This window comes from Chelonia mydas, chromosome 4, assembly GCF_015237465.2.
Source record: "Chelonia mydas isolate rCheMyd1 chromosome 4, rCheMyd1.pri.v2, whole genome shotgun sequence".
Classification (NCBI taxonomy): domain Eukaryota; kingdom Metazoa; phylum Chordata; order Testudines; family Cheloniidae; genus Chelonia; species Chelonia mydas.
In genome coordinates, this window is record NC_057852.1 from 53,681,722 (window position 1) to 53,696,151 (window position 14,430).

General features: G+C 38.6%; 1 protein-coding gene across 2 annotated transcripts in view; it reads right to left on the bottom strand.

Annotated features, from left to right (window-relative positions):
* Positions 1-14,430, bottom strand: part of INPP4B (inositol polyphosphate-4-phosphatase type II B) — a 292,155-nt gene that overhangs the window by 150,634 nt on the left and 127,091 nt on the right. For both annotated transcript variants that reach the window (XM_043545736.1, XM_043545737.1), the window contains one exon: positions 12,943-13,090. In XM_043545736.1, coding sequence (XP_043401671.1) covers positions 12,943-13,090 — 148 coding nt within the window. The remainder of the gene's footprint in view (positions 1-12,942; positions 13,091-14,430) is intronic.

Here is a 14,430-nt window from a genome sequence, read left to right on the forward strand (position 1 = left end):
ACAGTATGGGAGAAAGCACAAAAGTGGTTGTTTTGAAAATTTAACAAGTGGGCAATGGAAAATGGCATCATGGGCCTATCAGAGGCAGGAGTTATCATCTGGACAGTGAACGGGAGATGATAGGGTGCAGCTAGGCAGTGAAGGGCCATGAAAGTGAAGACAAGTATTTTATATTTGCTGTGATTAAGAAGGGGGAGCCAGTAGAGCGATGTGAACAAAGGGGTAACAGTCAAAGAAATGGACTAGAAGAATAATCTTTGCAGGAGCATTCTGCATGGATGTGAGCCGGGCAAGACTGCATTTGTCAGAACTAGAGAGAAGGATGTTGCTGTAACTGAGACATGACGATCAGAGCCTCGATGGGAATTTTAGCTGTGTGGATAGATATGAAAGGTCTTATCTTAGACCTGGTCTACACTACCCCTGCTGGTTGATCTAAGCTACGCAATTTGAGTTACATTAGTAGCATAACTCAAGTCGACATAGCTTAGATCTATTTACCGTGGGATCCACACTACGCTATGTTGACGGGAGATGCTCTCCTGCCAACATTGCTTCTGCCTCTCATTGAGATGGAGTACAGAAATCAACGGGAGAGCACTCTCCCATCGATTAAGCATGTCTTCACTAGACCCGCTAAATTGATGCCGCTGCATCGATTGCAGCAGTGTCAATTTAGCTCCGTGGTGAAGATAAGTCCTTAGAGATGTTATCCAGAAAGGATAAGAGAGGTTTGGATGTAGCCTGGATGTGAGGACCTAGAGAGAGCTCAAAGTCAAAGATGATGCCCAACTTATGGGCCTGAGTGTCAGAAGGATGGTGGTGATGCCCACAGTGATTGAGAAAGGATATGAGGACGATGACTTGGGTGGAAGGGAAGAGTAAGAGCTCTGTTTTAGCCGTGCAGAGCCTGAGTTGATCCAACTACTCTGTAGAGCAGATTCTCACTGTTGTAAATTGGTGTAGCTCTATTGACTTTATTGGAGCTACAGCAGTTTACACCACTTGAGAATCTGAACTAATAACTCCACTAGTCATTCTATAAAAAGGGTTTACTGATGCCGTTTGCCTCTCTCTCATAGTGTTATTTGGCTTAACTAATATTTGTAACATGATTTGGGACCTTCAGATAAAATATGCTATGGAAGGATAAAGTTCTATTATTAAAGGAATAGAAAGACATTTTTAAAGATCGAATGCTACAAATCTTAGCTTATTCTTCTTTGGTTATAAACCATAGTACTTACAGTCAGTGTCTCTCTCACGTTCTCTCTTTTGTTACTTGAGTCTATTGTCTTGCACCCTCATATGTATTTCTCAGCTAATAATGATAAAGGTGATATTTACAGGTATTTTACCTTCATGAACTATTAGTGATGAGGTTTACAATCCAAATAGACTAGATATAACAAACAGTATTTTCAACCATAACTCAAAAAGAGAATTGTAATGACTTACCGTCATTGAGCTAGATGGTAGGAGTACAGATGAGAAAAGTTGTAATAAAATCCTAAACATCCAAATACTACTTACTTTATTTTGTGGGTTTTTTTATTGCTTTCGTTTATGGTTAAGGGAAGGAATACTGGCAAAAGCCACTAATATTTAATACTTCCATGCTAAACTCTAGATGTGCATCAGGCTTCAGATTTAATTTGATAAGATATCATGAGTCCTGTAGGCCCTATTAGGGGACTTTTTTGCCTTGTACTTATATTCCTCAAAGTTCATTGTCTGTACTTAGACACATTATAAACATCCATGACTTGTTTTTCCTATGTGCTGCTTCCCTGCTGACTTCACATCTCACCAATAATTCCGTATGCAAATACTCATCCTTTGTATTAGCTTACAACCGTAATTTACATCTGAGAGAGAGAGGAGAATAAACATATCTTGTCTGACAGAAAATTTTTTTTTTTATTTCTGTTGGTGACTCATACCTTGATACAGAATGTATTTTTAGTATATATACTTAACTCCTTACACAGTTCCTCTACATACATTTCACAATGATATTACTAACCAGCATGACTCTGGTTTTCATTTAAGACCTCGCACGACATTCTTTGGTGAACTAGAATGTACAGACCAGAATCAGGAGATTCCTGTAACCAGCCGCCTTCCAGCTGGCATTCAGAGGCTCTCAGATCATGTTCAACTATCCACTCATCACAGTCATTTTAGGGTCCCTGCAGTCAGACATGAGTTACAGCAGTTTTGAAACAGATCTTACTTGCAATAGCAACTGAATAAACCTTCAGGCAACTCTAGCATTGGGGAAGGGGTACGAGAGGAGAAAAGAAAGGTGGTGGAGTTGAGTCAGACCCAAGGATTGGACCCATAACCTTTAACAAAATGTAGGTTTTGTAAAATAAAGAAGTTCTTCATAACTTCTCAAGCTAAATCCTATAGCCCTTATTTAGAAAAAAAGTTAAAAAAAAACAAAACAAAACAAGGATTTGGCCCAACATTAATAGACATGTTTATTTTAAGTGCAGTTGAAAACAGCTTTTTTTTTTAATTTTTATTTTTTTTAAATGCTGACAACCAAAGCACTGCAGTGTTCTGTCAATATATGTGACCCAGCAAGTGAAACTGGCTAGAACCTGACCAGTGTAGTTTCACCATTCAGGTTGAGTAAAAAAGTAAATAGTATAATTAGATAAATGTAAATGAGATAATTTATCTTCATTTTCAAGATCTAAGATGTGATAGGTAACACTCGTAATGAAATTATTTTTTAAAAAGGAACCCAATCCTACTTCCACTGACATCAATGTGAGTTTTGCTGTTGACTTCAGATTTATACCTGTATAAATTTAGACACTTTAAATCAAATATAAAAAAATAATTATAGCAAGAAATTAGTTATTTTTAAAAAAGTGTTATGAATCAATGGCAAGTGGTCAATGTTCTCTGGGGGCTGCTAAAACCATTCTGATGTTTTGTTTTGTTTGTTTCTTTTTAAGTATTTCCACTTCAGAAAAAAAAAAGTGGTTCCCTGGGAGCCCTCATTGAATTAGTCTCTCCACTTCTAAGGACTGTACAGTAGCAATTCACATAAGGCATTGGTGGGGAGTGAGCAAAACTGTTTCAGCAAATCAAGCAAGTTTTCTTCTGAACAACTCAATCTAGTGCAGAGCCAAGATCTTTAACTTTCTGTGCTATTGAAAGTCGTGCATTTCTTCTGTTGAGCAGTGTCCCCAAAAGTAAAACATTAATGATAACTGTGGGATAAACTCAAGTGGCAGGAGGGGAAAAACTACCAAAACCCCAATACACTGTAGCTATGCTTGTTTGTGTAGGATCGTAAAATGATCTTAACTTCATTCAAGTCAGCCCTCAAAAGAACATACAGGAAAACAGATAATTTGCCAAAGGATTTCCTTTTGGATTTTTAGTGACATGTATGGTTTCCGCAAACTGCTGTTTTGACCTAGTGAATGTAGCTGCATGGCTGAAGATTAAGCAGTAGAGGAATGCATCCTGATTCAACAGTTGATATCTGTGGGGGAAAAGGGGAAGGATGGTTGTCAGTTAAGCTGTTTGGTTTTTGAACATGCATTATGTGTGTATGAATACATGTATATTTTTTTCAGAATGTAGTTATGATAATAGTTGGGCTGACACCACTGGAAACTAAAGTACTTGCTATTTCCTGATCTTTGTCCATTACTTTGGCAGTTAACATATTTTCACAAAGTACTGCTAGCTGCCAGTGAGCTCCTCCTCACCTGTATTAAGGGAGAGAGAATAGCTCAGTTCTCATCTTGATGTATTTATGCCAGATGAACACTTAACAAAAACACCAAAGTAAGCAGCGCCCTTATTCACACAGCTGGTATTAGTGTTCTTTATTAAGCGTGCATTAGCAACTGGACTGAAACCAGCTCATTCCACATAGACTATGAAATGGAAATGACTTTTGTTATCTAGTAATCATTAAATACCTAATTGAAATACTATATAAAGAATAGGTTAGTAGTTTATAAACATTAAATATTAAAAATTTCTAAATTAGGCCTTTTTCTTAAAATTAGGGCAGTCGATTAATCGCGATTAACTCAAAAAAATTAATCGTGATTAATCGCACTGTTAAACAATAGAATACAGACTGAAATGTACAGTATTAAATTTTTGGAATGTTTTTCTACATTTTCAAATATATTGATTTCTGTAAAACACAGACTACAAAGTGTACAGTGCTCACTTTATGGTATTATTTTTATTACAAATATTTGCACTATAAAAATGATAAACAAAACAAATAGTATTTTTAATTCACCTCATACAAGTACTACAGCGCAATCTCTTTATTGTAAAAGTGTAACTTACAAATGTAGATTTTTTTTGTTACATAACTGCACTCAAAACAAAACAATGTAAAACTTTAGAGCCTACAAGTCCACTCAGTCCTACTTCTTGTTCAGCCAATCGCTAGGACAAATAAGTTTGTTTACATTTACTGGAGATAATGCTGTCATCTTCTTATTTACAATGTCACCAGAAAATGAGAACAGGCATTTGCATGGCACTTTTGCAAGGTATTTACATGCCAGATATGCTAAATATTTGTATGCCCCTTCATGCTTCGGCCACCATTCCAGAGGACATGCTTCCATGCTGATGATACTCGTTAAAAAAATAATGCATTAAATAAAGTTGTGACTGAACTCCTTGGGGAAGGAGTGAATGTCTCCTGTTCTGTTTTACCCACATTTTGCCATATAGTTCATGTTATAGCAGTCTCGAATGATGACCCAGCACATGTTGTTCATTTTAAGAACACTTTCACTGCAGATTTGACAAAATGCAAAGAAGGTACCAATGTGAGATTTCTAAAGATAGCCACAGCACTCGACCCAAGGTTTAAGAATCTGAAGTGCCTTCCAAAATCTGAGAGGGACGAGGTGTGGAGCATGCTTTCAGAATCTTAAAAGAGCAGCACTCCGATGCAGAAACTACAGAACCCGAACCACCAAAAAAGAAAATCAACCTTTTGCTGGTGCCATCTGACTCATGATGATGAAAATGAACATGCGTTGGTCCGCACTGCTTTGGATTATTATCGAGCAGAATACATCAACAAGTGTTGCAGTGACACCTCTGATTGCAGTGTAGACATACCCTCTGTTACAAGTAGTGTTGGAAGGATTAGATTTTTTATCAGTAAATATTGGTAATATCAATTTCATCATACTCAAACCAATGAAAAAAATATCTCCATCAATAATAATCAAAATTCACAGACAGGCAAAGTAAGGAATATGCTGTTTGAGAACCTATTACAGTTTGACCTAAGGAATTTACTTTGTACCTTTTGACATGTGATGGTGATAATTTGTGCTTTAAAGGTTATAAAGCTTTAACTTTTTTAATCTTAATGCTTAGTATCATTACATAATTATTGTCTGCCTCTGCAGAATTTCCTGCAACTGTGAACATTTAAATCAATAACAAATTTTAAAAAAATGTTTAAACAAACATCATTATCCATCAAAATTATAAAATATAAAAATTCAATTCCACCAAGCTTAATTATATGGAAAAATCAGAGTTCCCCTACCACATTGTTTCTAGATCACATATATCATCTTTTATGGATAGGTGCATATACCTTTTTCTTTTAGTGTTAGAAAATGAGTAACATTCTATAATTGGATAGTAGATGTCAGTGGGAACTGGATGTATATATCCAAGGATAGAATTTGACCCTTATTTTCTTTACATTAATAGCTGCAAAAAGTGCACATAGAGAGGAACATATGCCCCTCCTGGTGTAAAATTCTGTGTATTAAAGTGAAATACATCACTGTATCTTGCATTTAAAAAGTGTTCTATTAGAGATCTTTGAGTTCCCCCGTTTTCAGACTTCTCCAATGGTGACTCGCATTCAATCTCTGCTACTTCAACAATTAAAACAGGGAACTCTGCTTCTCTATCCTCTTCTCAGAAATCCTCCACGAATCAACATGCTTTGAAGGGAAACTACGTATTTCTTTCGCCCACCCTATTTTCTCTCTCTAGATTGGCAGCAAAGAATGTGTTTAGCATTTCATGCCCTCCTGTATTGCTGTATAGTAAAAGTAAGCTTATCTGCAGATAACACTATCATACAACAAATCACAGCATTAGAGACCATTTTAATGCACTGTAACTTTTTTTTGCAGCAAATATGTGCTGCTTTCTGGTGTGATTTTTTTTAAGGCAGCTCTGAAAATTCCTCCTTGCTTTTTTACAGCATTAACCTTTGCTCCAAAGCTAATTATGAGCAAGAGGACAAAGAGCTACATAATTGTGGTAAAATTAGTATCTTGTGTCCTTTAGACTCTAGTAAAAGGGGTTGTCTAAAGACCAGAGGTGCTATTCATTGAAAGCAATCAGTTTAATTTACACAGGACTATTTTTATTCTCTTCTGCCATTTCTCAATAGATAGGTAGAAGACAGGGTTTTCTCCAACCCACTGTTTATCAGAAAAGACATGCATATACATGTGCACTAACATCTTTTCAATGACTGCACATTTTGATGCTTTAAAAAATGGACAGAGAAAGTCATTGTCATTATGTTATAGAATTACCTAGAATAAGGTTTTTAAAAGTCCTTAAGTGGGCACACACAGAAATCATGCACAGTACTAAAAAATCATGAAAAATGTCCTCAATGCAGCCTTTTCATTCTACGCCTTCCACTGTGGCTTCAATCTCTTCTGTTCTGAGTGCAATGGCTCAAGTCCCACAGTCTAAATCATCACATGCCAAATTCAAGAACATTAATACCAATTCCCAAAAGATTGAAGAGATGCTTAGGATCTCCAAAAAACAAAAACAAAAAAGAAGAAGAAAAAGACAAATTATCAGTTTCTCTATCACACTTGAATATTAAAAAGGGAACATAGAAAAATACATGGTTTCAGAACAGGGTCTGAACTTCACCAGTATTCTGTGACATTCGAAGAAAGAATTAAGATAACAGAGAAATGGATTATGAAATATTTATTTTATTGGCTACTATACACATTTGTACAAGAAAAGTGTACTGAAGGTAGAAGAGAACAGATGTGCCTAATGCAGAAGGACAGCCTGATTGTGCTATCTTTGTACACTGGAAAGAGGGCTCAAGAAAAGTTCAGCACTTCATTCTTGTAATTTGCTTATGGACTGTGACCATAAACACTAAGGGCCAAATTTATCCCTGGCATAAGTGGGTGCAACTCCCTTTCAGTCAAGGTTAAATTTGGTTCCCAGGGATTAACAGAGATCCTAGTGGTAAACTTGTGAAACGTATGCTGAAAAAAGCTTCTATTGTAGTATCCTCATTCTCTCGCCATTCTGATTTACTACCAGCACAAGCTATGTTTCACTTTTGCAGAATTGTACCGTGTACCTGCTGAAATCTTTTGCAGAATTTACCATACTTAACTGAACTTATCTGCAATCAAGTTTGAAAAAACTTATTTGCTTTTTTTACAGGAAAAATGGACATAAGCAGAAACAAACATCAATTTCCTTCATACCCTAGCCAAAATCTGCCAAAAAACACCACCACAAAGCAGAACAAACACACACCACAAACTGGAAACCCACCATAAAACCATACAAAAAATATGAAACTGAAGTCATTTCCTGGTGTACAACACAGAAACACATTCTTAATAATCATCACCACAGAGCTTCAAACAGGAAAGCAGATGATCAGGGATGAATCCCCTAAAGTTATTAAAAAAAAAAATAAAAGGTCTCTGTTGGCAGGGCCTGTTGAACCCTCCTTGCTGAGTGACTTGAGTAGAATCATCCTCCAACCTCAGAACCGGACTGGACTTCAGAGCGATAGCAAAGATCTGACCTTAAGCCCCTGAGAGCAACTCCCTTCCCCTCCAGATTTAAGGTACCTGAAGCCCCATAAAGGGATTAACACTTGAGGGAGGGGAGGATAAGTTAAGTGAAAGGTTAGGTTGAAGTGGGAAGATCTAGGTTAAGAGATAACAGTTAAAGTGAAGCCAGTTTTGAAGAAAATATTATTTAAAATTTTCAGAAGTCCCCACATATTTTGACTGGTTTGATGTGAGCAGCAATGACGGCAAAACATTCTACCAATGATTTTGCCACCAGTGCTTTTGATGTCAATATCAATCTAAAGTTTTCATTTTTTTCAAAGTAATTTTCTAGGCGCTTTCCTTTTAGAGAAATACTTCAAAACATAAACCACTGTTATGGCTGAAAGTTTGTCCGGGTGATTTACCCTAGAAATCAGTTATTCATCCATTTACAGTGTGGCCACGCCCCCCAGCTGCTATCCCACCACCATCATAGATAGGGCCTTACCAAATTCAGGGCCCTACCAAATTCAGGGCCATTTTGGTCAATTTCACTGTCATAGGATTTTAAAAAATAGTAAATTTCATGGTTTCAGATATTTAAATCTGAAATTTCACAGTATTGTTAACCGTGGGGTTCCCAACCAAAATGCGGTAGTGGGGGGTTCACTATTGTAGGGGGCTCTCGGTATTGCCACCCTTACTTCTGTGCTGCTGCTTTCAGAGCTGAGCAGCCAGAGGGCAGCTGCTGGCCAGGCACCCAGCTCCGAAGGCAGCACCACCGCCAGCAGCAGTGCAGAAGTAAGGATGCAATACCAAACCGTGCCATGCCACACTCACTTCTGCGCTGTTGCTGGCAACAGTGCTGACTTCAGAGCTGGACTCCCAGCCAGCAGCTGCAGAGCTTCCTGCAGTCAGGGGAGAGTCCTGCAGATGGTGGATGTGACCGGGCCTTGGGAGTGGCCCATGCAAAGGAAGGGGAAGTCTTGTCCCTCCCCAGCCTGTCCAGGACTAACAGCTGGAGCCTGGTGCTTGGGAGCCAAAGGGGCCTTGAACTGGCTGTGTGTGTGTGGAGGGGAGTGGTGGCCAGGGCACCTCACTGACCACAGGGCCCCGGGCAGTTGCTCACTCGCCCACCTGTAAGGCCAGCCCGAAAGGGACACCCCCTCCCATACCATGCCATCTCACTTCTACGCTGCTGTTGGCAGTGCCACTGCTTTCAAAGCTGGGCTCCTGGCCAGCAGCTGCCACTCTCTGGCCACTCAACTCTGTGAACTCTGGTTTCCCCTTCAACAGCCAGATTTCACAGGGGAGATTAGATTTCATGGTCTGTGATGCATTTTTCACAGTCATGAATTTGGTAGGGCCCTAATCATGGAAGCCAGTGGCTGCCAGTATTCCTCCCCCAGGTTGCCGCTCTTTTTGCCCCCCATTCTGCCAAAGCATAGTGAATTTTACACACACACACACACACACACACACACACACACACACACTTTCTACTAAGTTTCAACAGCTACCCTAATAACAACACTGAAACTGTCAGTACCTGCCCCAGCCCCGGAGCAACTGCAACTTCTGTAAATTTGTCACTGGGAAGCTGATGAACAGGAGAGGGAAGCAGAGGCATGGATATCTCCTATATGTGCTTCTGGGGAGATGTGCCACTCAGAGAGAAGACTGGGGCAGCAGATTTCTTCTACCTCTACGCTCCTGGGTCCAGCAGGTGTGGACTAGAATTCTTCTTCTTCCGAGGAAGGCTGATGAAATTTATTTATTCAGCTTTGGCAGGCACACAGATGCCATGCTGATGGGCGCCAGATAAGACAGACATACTTCTATTATTTACTCTTCCAATGTCACTTTCTTATTTTAATAAGAGTACTAAATTATAGTTAAAATGTAAACACCTGTTATTTTATGTTGTTACAGCCTCACCCAAGAAGCTCATTATTACAATACAATACTTCCTACTTCTGTAATGGTTTGGTAATGTTAATGCACAAGAAACAATATAGGTGAAATAATCCCTTACTATTTTGACCAATGAAAATTAGGAAAGCAATTGAACTGTACAGCCAGAGTAACTTGATTTCAACACTTTATGTAAAAAACAAAAAACCAAACCAAACCCAGAACACTTGTATTCCCAAACAGGGACAGGCTATCCATTTTATAAATGCATAAACAATATTAAAGAGTAGAATCAAATACTATAATAATTCATCTAAGCTTTATATCACACCCTCATCATTGTATCTGAAGAAAATCATAGAAATGTTGGACTGAAAGGGATATCTAGTTCAATTCTCTGCCTAGATATTGTCTAACCTCTTCTTAAAAACCTTCAATGATGAGATTCCACAACCTCCCTGGTAACGTGTTCCAGTGCTTAACTACCCTTACAGTAAGGAAGTTTGTTCTCATGTATAACCTAAATCACCCTTGCTGCATTTTAAGCCCTTTATTTCTTGTCCTATTCTCAGTGGCTAGGGAGAACAATGTATCACCCTCCTCTTTATAACAACCTTTTACTAACTGAAGACTTATGTCCCCCTTAAGTCTTCTCTTTGCCAAACTAAACAAACAATTTTTTCAATCTTTCCTCATACGTCATGTCTTCTAGACCTTTCATTATTTTTGTTTCTCTCCCTCTGGACTTTCCCCAATTTCTCCTCATCTTTCCTGAAGTGTGGTGCCCAGAATTGGACACAGTACACCAGCTGAGGCCTTATGACTGCTGAGTAGACTGCTGCTAATACAGCCCAGAATGTTGTTTGCTTTTTTTGCAATGGTGTTACATTGTTGACTCTCATTTAGTTTGTGATCCACTATAACCCCCAGATCCTCTTCTGCAGTATCCCTCCTAGGCAATCATTTACCATTTTGTATGTGTGCAACTGATTATTCCTTCCAAAGTGTAGTACGTTGCATTTGCCCTTATTGAATTTCATCCTGTTTATTTGAGACCATTTCTCCAGTTTGTCAAGATCGGTTTGACTTCTAGGACAGGAATGCTGTCCTCCAAAATGTTTGCAACCCCTCCTAGCTTGGTATTGTCCAAAAACTTTATAAATGTATACACTAAGTCATTATCCAAAGCATTTGTGAAGATATTGAATAGAACTGGACCAAGGATAGATCCCTGCAGGACCCCACTCAATATCCTCTTCCAGCTTGACTATTGATAACCACTGTCTGAGTTGGCTTTTCCAGCCAGTTGTGCATCCACCTTATAGTAGGTTCATCTAGGCTATATTTCTCTAGTTTGTTTATGAGATGATCATGTGAGATAATATCAAAAGCTTTCCTAAAGTCAAGATATATCACATCTATTGCTTCCCTCCCTATTTACAAGACTTGTTACCATGTCAAAGGAGGATACTAGGCTGGTCTGACATGATTTGTTCTTGACAAATCCACCGTATCACTTAATTTTCTTCTACCTACTGATTATTTGTTCCATTGTTTTTCTGGGTATCAAAGTTAAGATGACTTGTCTATAATTCCCTGGTTGTCCTCATTCGTCTTTTTTATAGATGGGTACTATATTTGACCTTTTCCAGTCCTCTAGGATCTCTCCTGTCTTCCCCAAGTTCTCAACGATAATTGCTAAAGGCTCAGAGATCTCTTCAGCCAGTTCCTTAAGTATTCTATGGTCCTATCCACTTGAAAACCCGTCTAAGTAATGCTTGTTCTTTTCCCTTTTTTAGCCTCAGATCCTATCCCAGTTACACTCATGTTTCACTATATTAATCATCCAATCACTACTAACCTTTCTGGTGAAAACTGAAACAAAAAAGACATTTAACACTTTGTTCATTGCTGTATTTTCCATTATTGTCTTTGCCACCTTATTGTGTAATGGGTTGATCCTGTCCTTGGTCTTCCTCTTGCTTCTCTTGTATTTATAAAATGTTCTTCATGTCCTTAGGTAGTCTAATCTAATTTTTTGCCTTGACCTTTCTCATTTGTCCATACAAGCTTGTGTTGTTTTATTTATGTTCATAATTTGACCTAGTTTCCACTTTTTCTATGACTCTTTTTTTGAGTTTCAGGTTTGTTGAAGATCTCCTGATTAAGCCAGGGTGAATACCTTTAGTATGACTAAGGGCTGGATCCACCACTGCTGACAACAAGAGGAGTTTTGCCATTGACTTCAAGAGGTATTGTAGGATGATTCTGGCCCTCACATGCTGCTCCAGTAGCACATAGGGGGTGCAGTGGAGTTCCAAAAGACCATGGTGAAAATTCTTCCACTGCAGGAGCTGCATAGAACCTATGTATGTAGCCCGAGATCCCCCCACCTTGGAAGCCCCACTGAAGTCATGCTAGGGAGCGACGAGGATGGATTGTGGCTATGGTGTTGTTACTTAGCATCTATGGAAATTCTGTGCAGCAGTGCAGCCCATGGGCATCCACGGGCAGGCAGCTGTCTCAGCCCTGACAGCAGCCAAGAATCTGGGTGCCACAAAAGTGGATTAATGCCACCTTTGGCTCCTGCCCACCTTTCCCTGCATTGTGTTTTCTGTTATGCTCCTGGGAGGTCCTTTTTGATTAGATAGGTACATTAATATAAGAAGATTGTACAAAGCACCACATTTGAAACCTGGCACACTTTTAACTAACAAATATAAATTAATTATAGGAAAGTGATGTATATATTCGCTACTCCTACACTTAATTCCAACTGCGTTGCATCTTATTGCTTGTGTTGTAGTAATCTGCACCACTGATGCTGCTAGGCATAAAGCCAAGCTCTCTAAGGAGCAGTTCACACCATGTCATGTGTTATTGTGATTATAAAATGTTAATTATTCAAAATATTTGTATTATTAATCAGATGTTGATTCTCAGAAGATCAGAGCCATGACTGTATTTGGCACAATTCACTGCTCAGAAATTTATAGTCACTAGCCTCTTACAATTTCTGTGAAACGAATTGTGTTGATTACTGTCATAGCTATGAATTATCAGCCAATGAGATCATCATATTTCCTTACTCATTTCATAAAATATTTTAGTTTACCTTCACCAATAATCATGTATATTACCTCAACTAAGAAATAATGCCTAAGAAAAGATATTAACAGTCTTTATTTTGTAATTTTGTTACCCTTACCTTCTCATATCCTCCTTTATGTGCAGATTGATCAATTCCTTGGGAACATGGAAAGAAAGAGTGCTCTCAGACATCTGTTCTCGGATATGCAGCCACTTGTTGTCAGAAGTGGGAAATCTATATAACTTACAGATTGGGTTTTTTAACACTGTAGAAAAGAAGAAATGATGGCACTGCTTAATTGTGGCTATATGTTTCTTTCAGAAGCGACTACAATGGTTTAGTCCACAAAGGTAAAGTTATTTCTCTGTCCTCCTGTATTTCCAAACTTAAGTCCAAAGATAAATGTATTATTCATTAAAAGCATAGCACTGAAGGCTGCACTACTCACTGCAGTAGATAATTAAATTCTACCTAGTACAGTAGGTATCTGGTACATTTATCATTACCGCTGCAGTAAGAATGCAAGCTCAAGCTCTCTAGCACATATTCATGGGACAAAAGTAAAAGAGCAACTTAACTGATGTGAAATCTCATGCTAAGAGCTGGTAACATTATCTGTAACCATGTGCAAGGTGTGTTATTGAACTCTCAGGCTTCCATACAGTTGAAACCATATAGGGCAGATGCAGCATATCCCAAAATGATTTAGATATTATGGTATATCCTTCCCTAGATACACATACACAAAGGTCATTAACACAAACAGGTGTTGCATATGCATTTTAAGAGGAAAATATGCCTCCCTGATATGTCACTGCAGTCTAGCACCCTGCAGAACTGTATGTAACAATCTGGGCTCAATCCTGCAAGGCGCTGAGCACTCTGTCCCTAATCCAGAAAAGGTATTACTCTTGTGCTTAAATTCTTTGTCATGGAGTGCCAAGGTCTCAGCACCTTGCACGTTTAAGCCTAAGAACAGCTTGTTTTTTCTCTCAGATCTGCTGCACAGTCATATTTTCATCAAAATTGCACAATGATGCTCTGTAATGAGCCTGTGCAATTCCTGTGCTCTTCTTATCTCTGCCCTTGAGCCCTTTTCCTGTGCTCTACTGATTCTCCAGAAGAAGTACACAGGGGAAACCTAGAAAAGATACCTTTTCTTTTACTTCCTAGATAAGCTTACTGGGAGATAAATGTTTGTCATTAAAACACACACACACACACATCAGCTGCTTTTTAATTCAGAATGACTTTAGACTGCAATCTGAACCCTCCAACAATATCTCTCCATCAAGTTACTAATCTTTTCACATTACTGGTAAAAGCTGCCTTGGACCAGCCTCTCATCGATCCTGACACTCACTATTGTATAATTCAAAGAAATGCATTACCTGTGATCACTTTGAAGAAACTGTTGCTCTTAAAAGCACATCAACAAGTGGAACTTTCAACCTACATTACAACTCACTACTGTGAGAAGCGCTCTCTCCCATCATTGCCTATGTACACTGATTCGTGCAACATGAATAACACAGCTATAATTAACAAAGGCCAAACCATCAATGATTCACAAATGCACTTTAAAAAAAATCAGACTTGTTATGA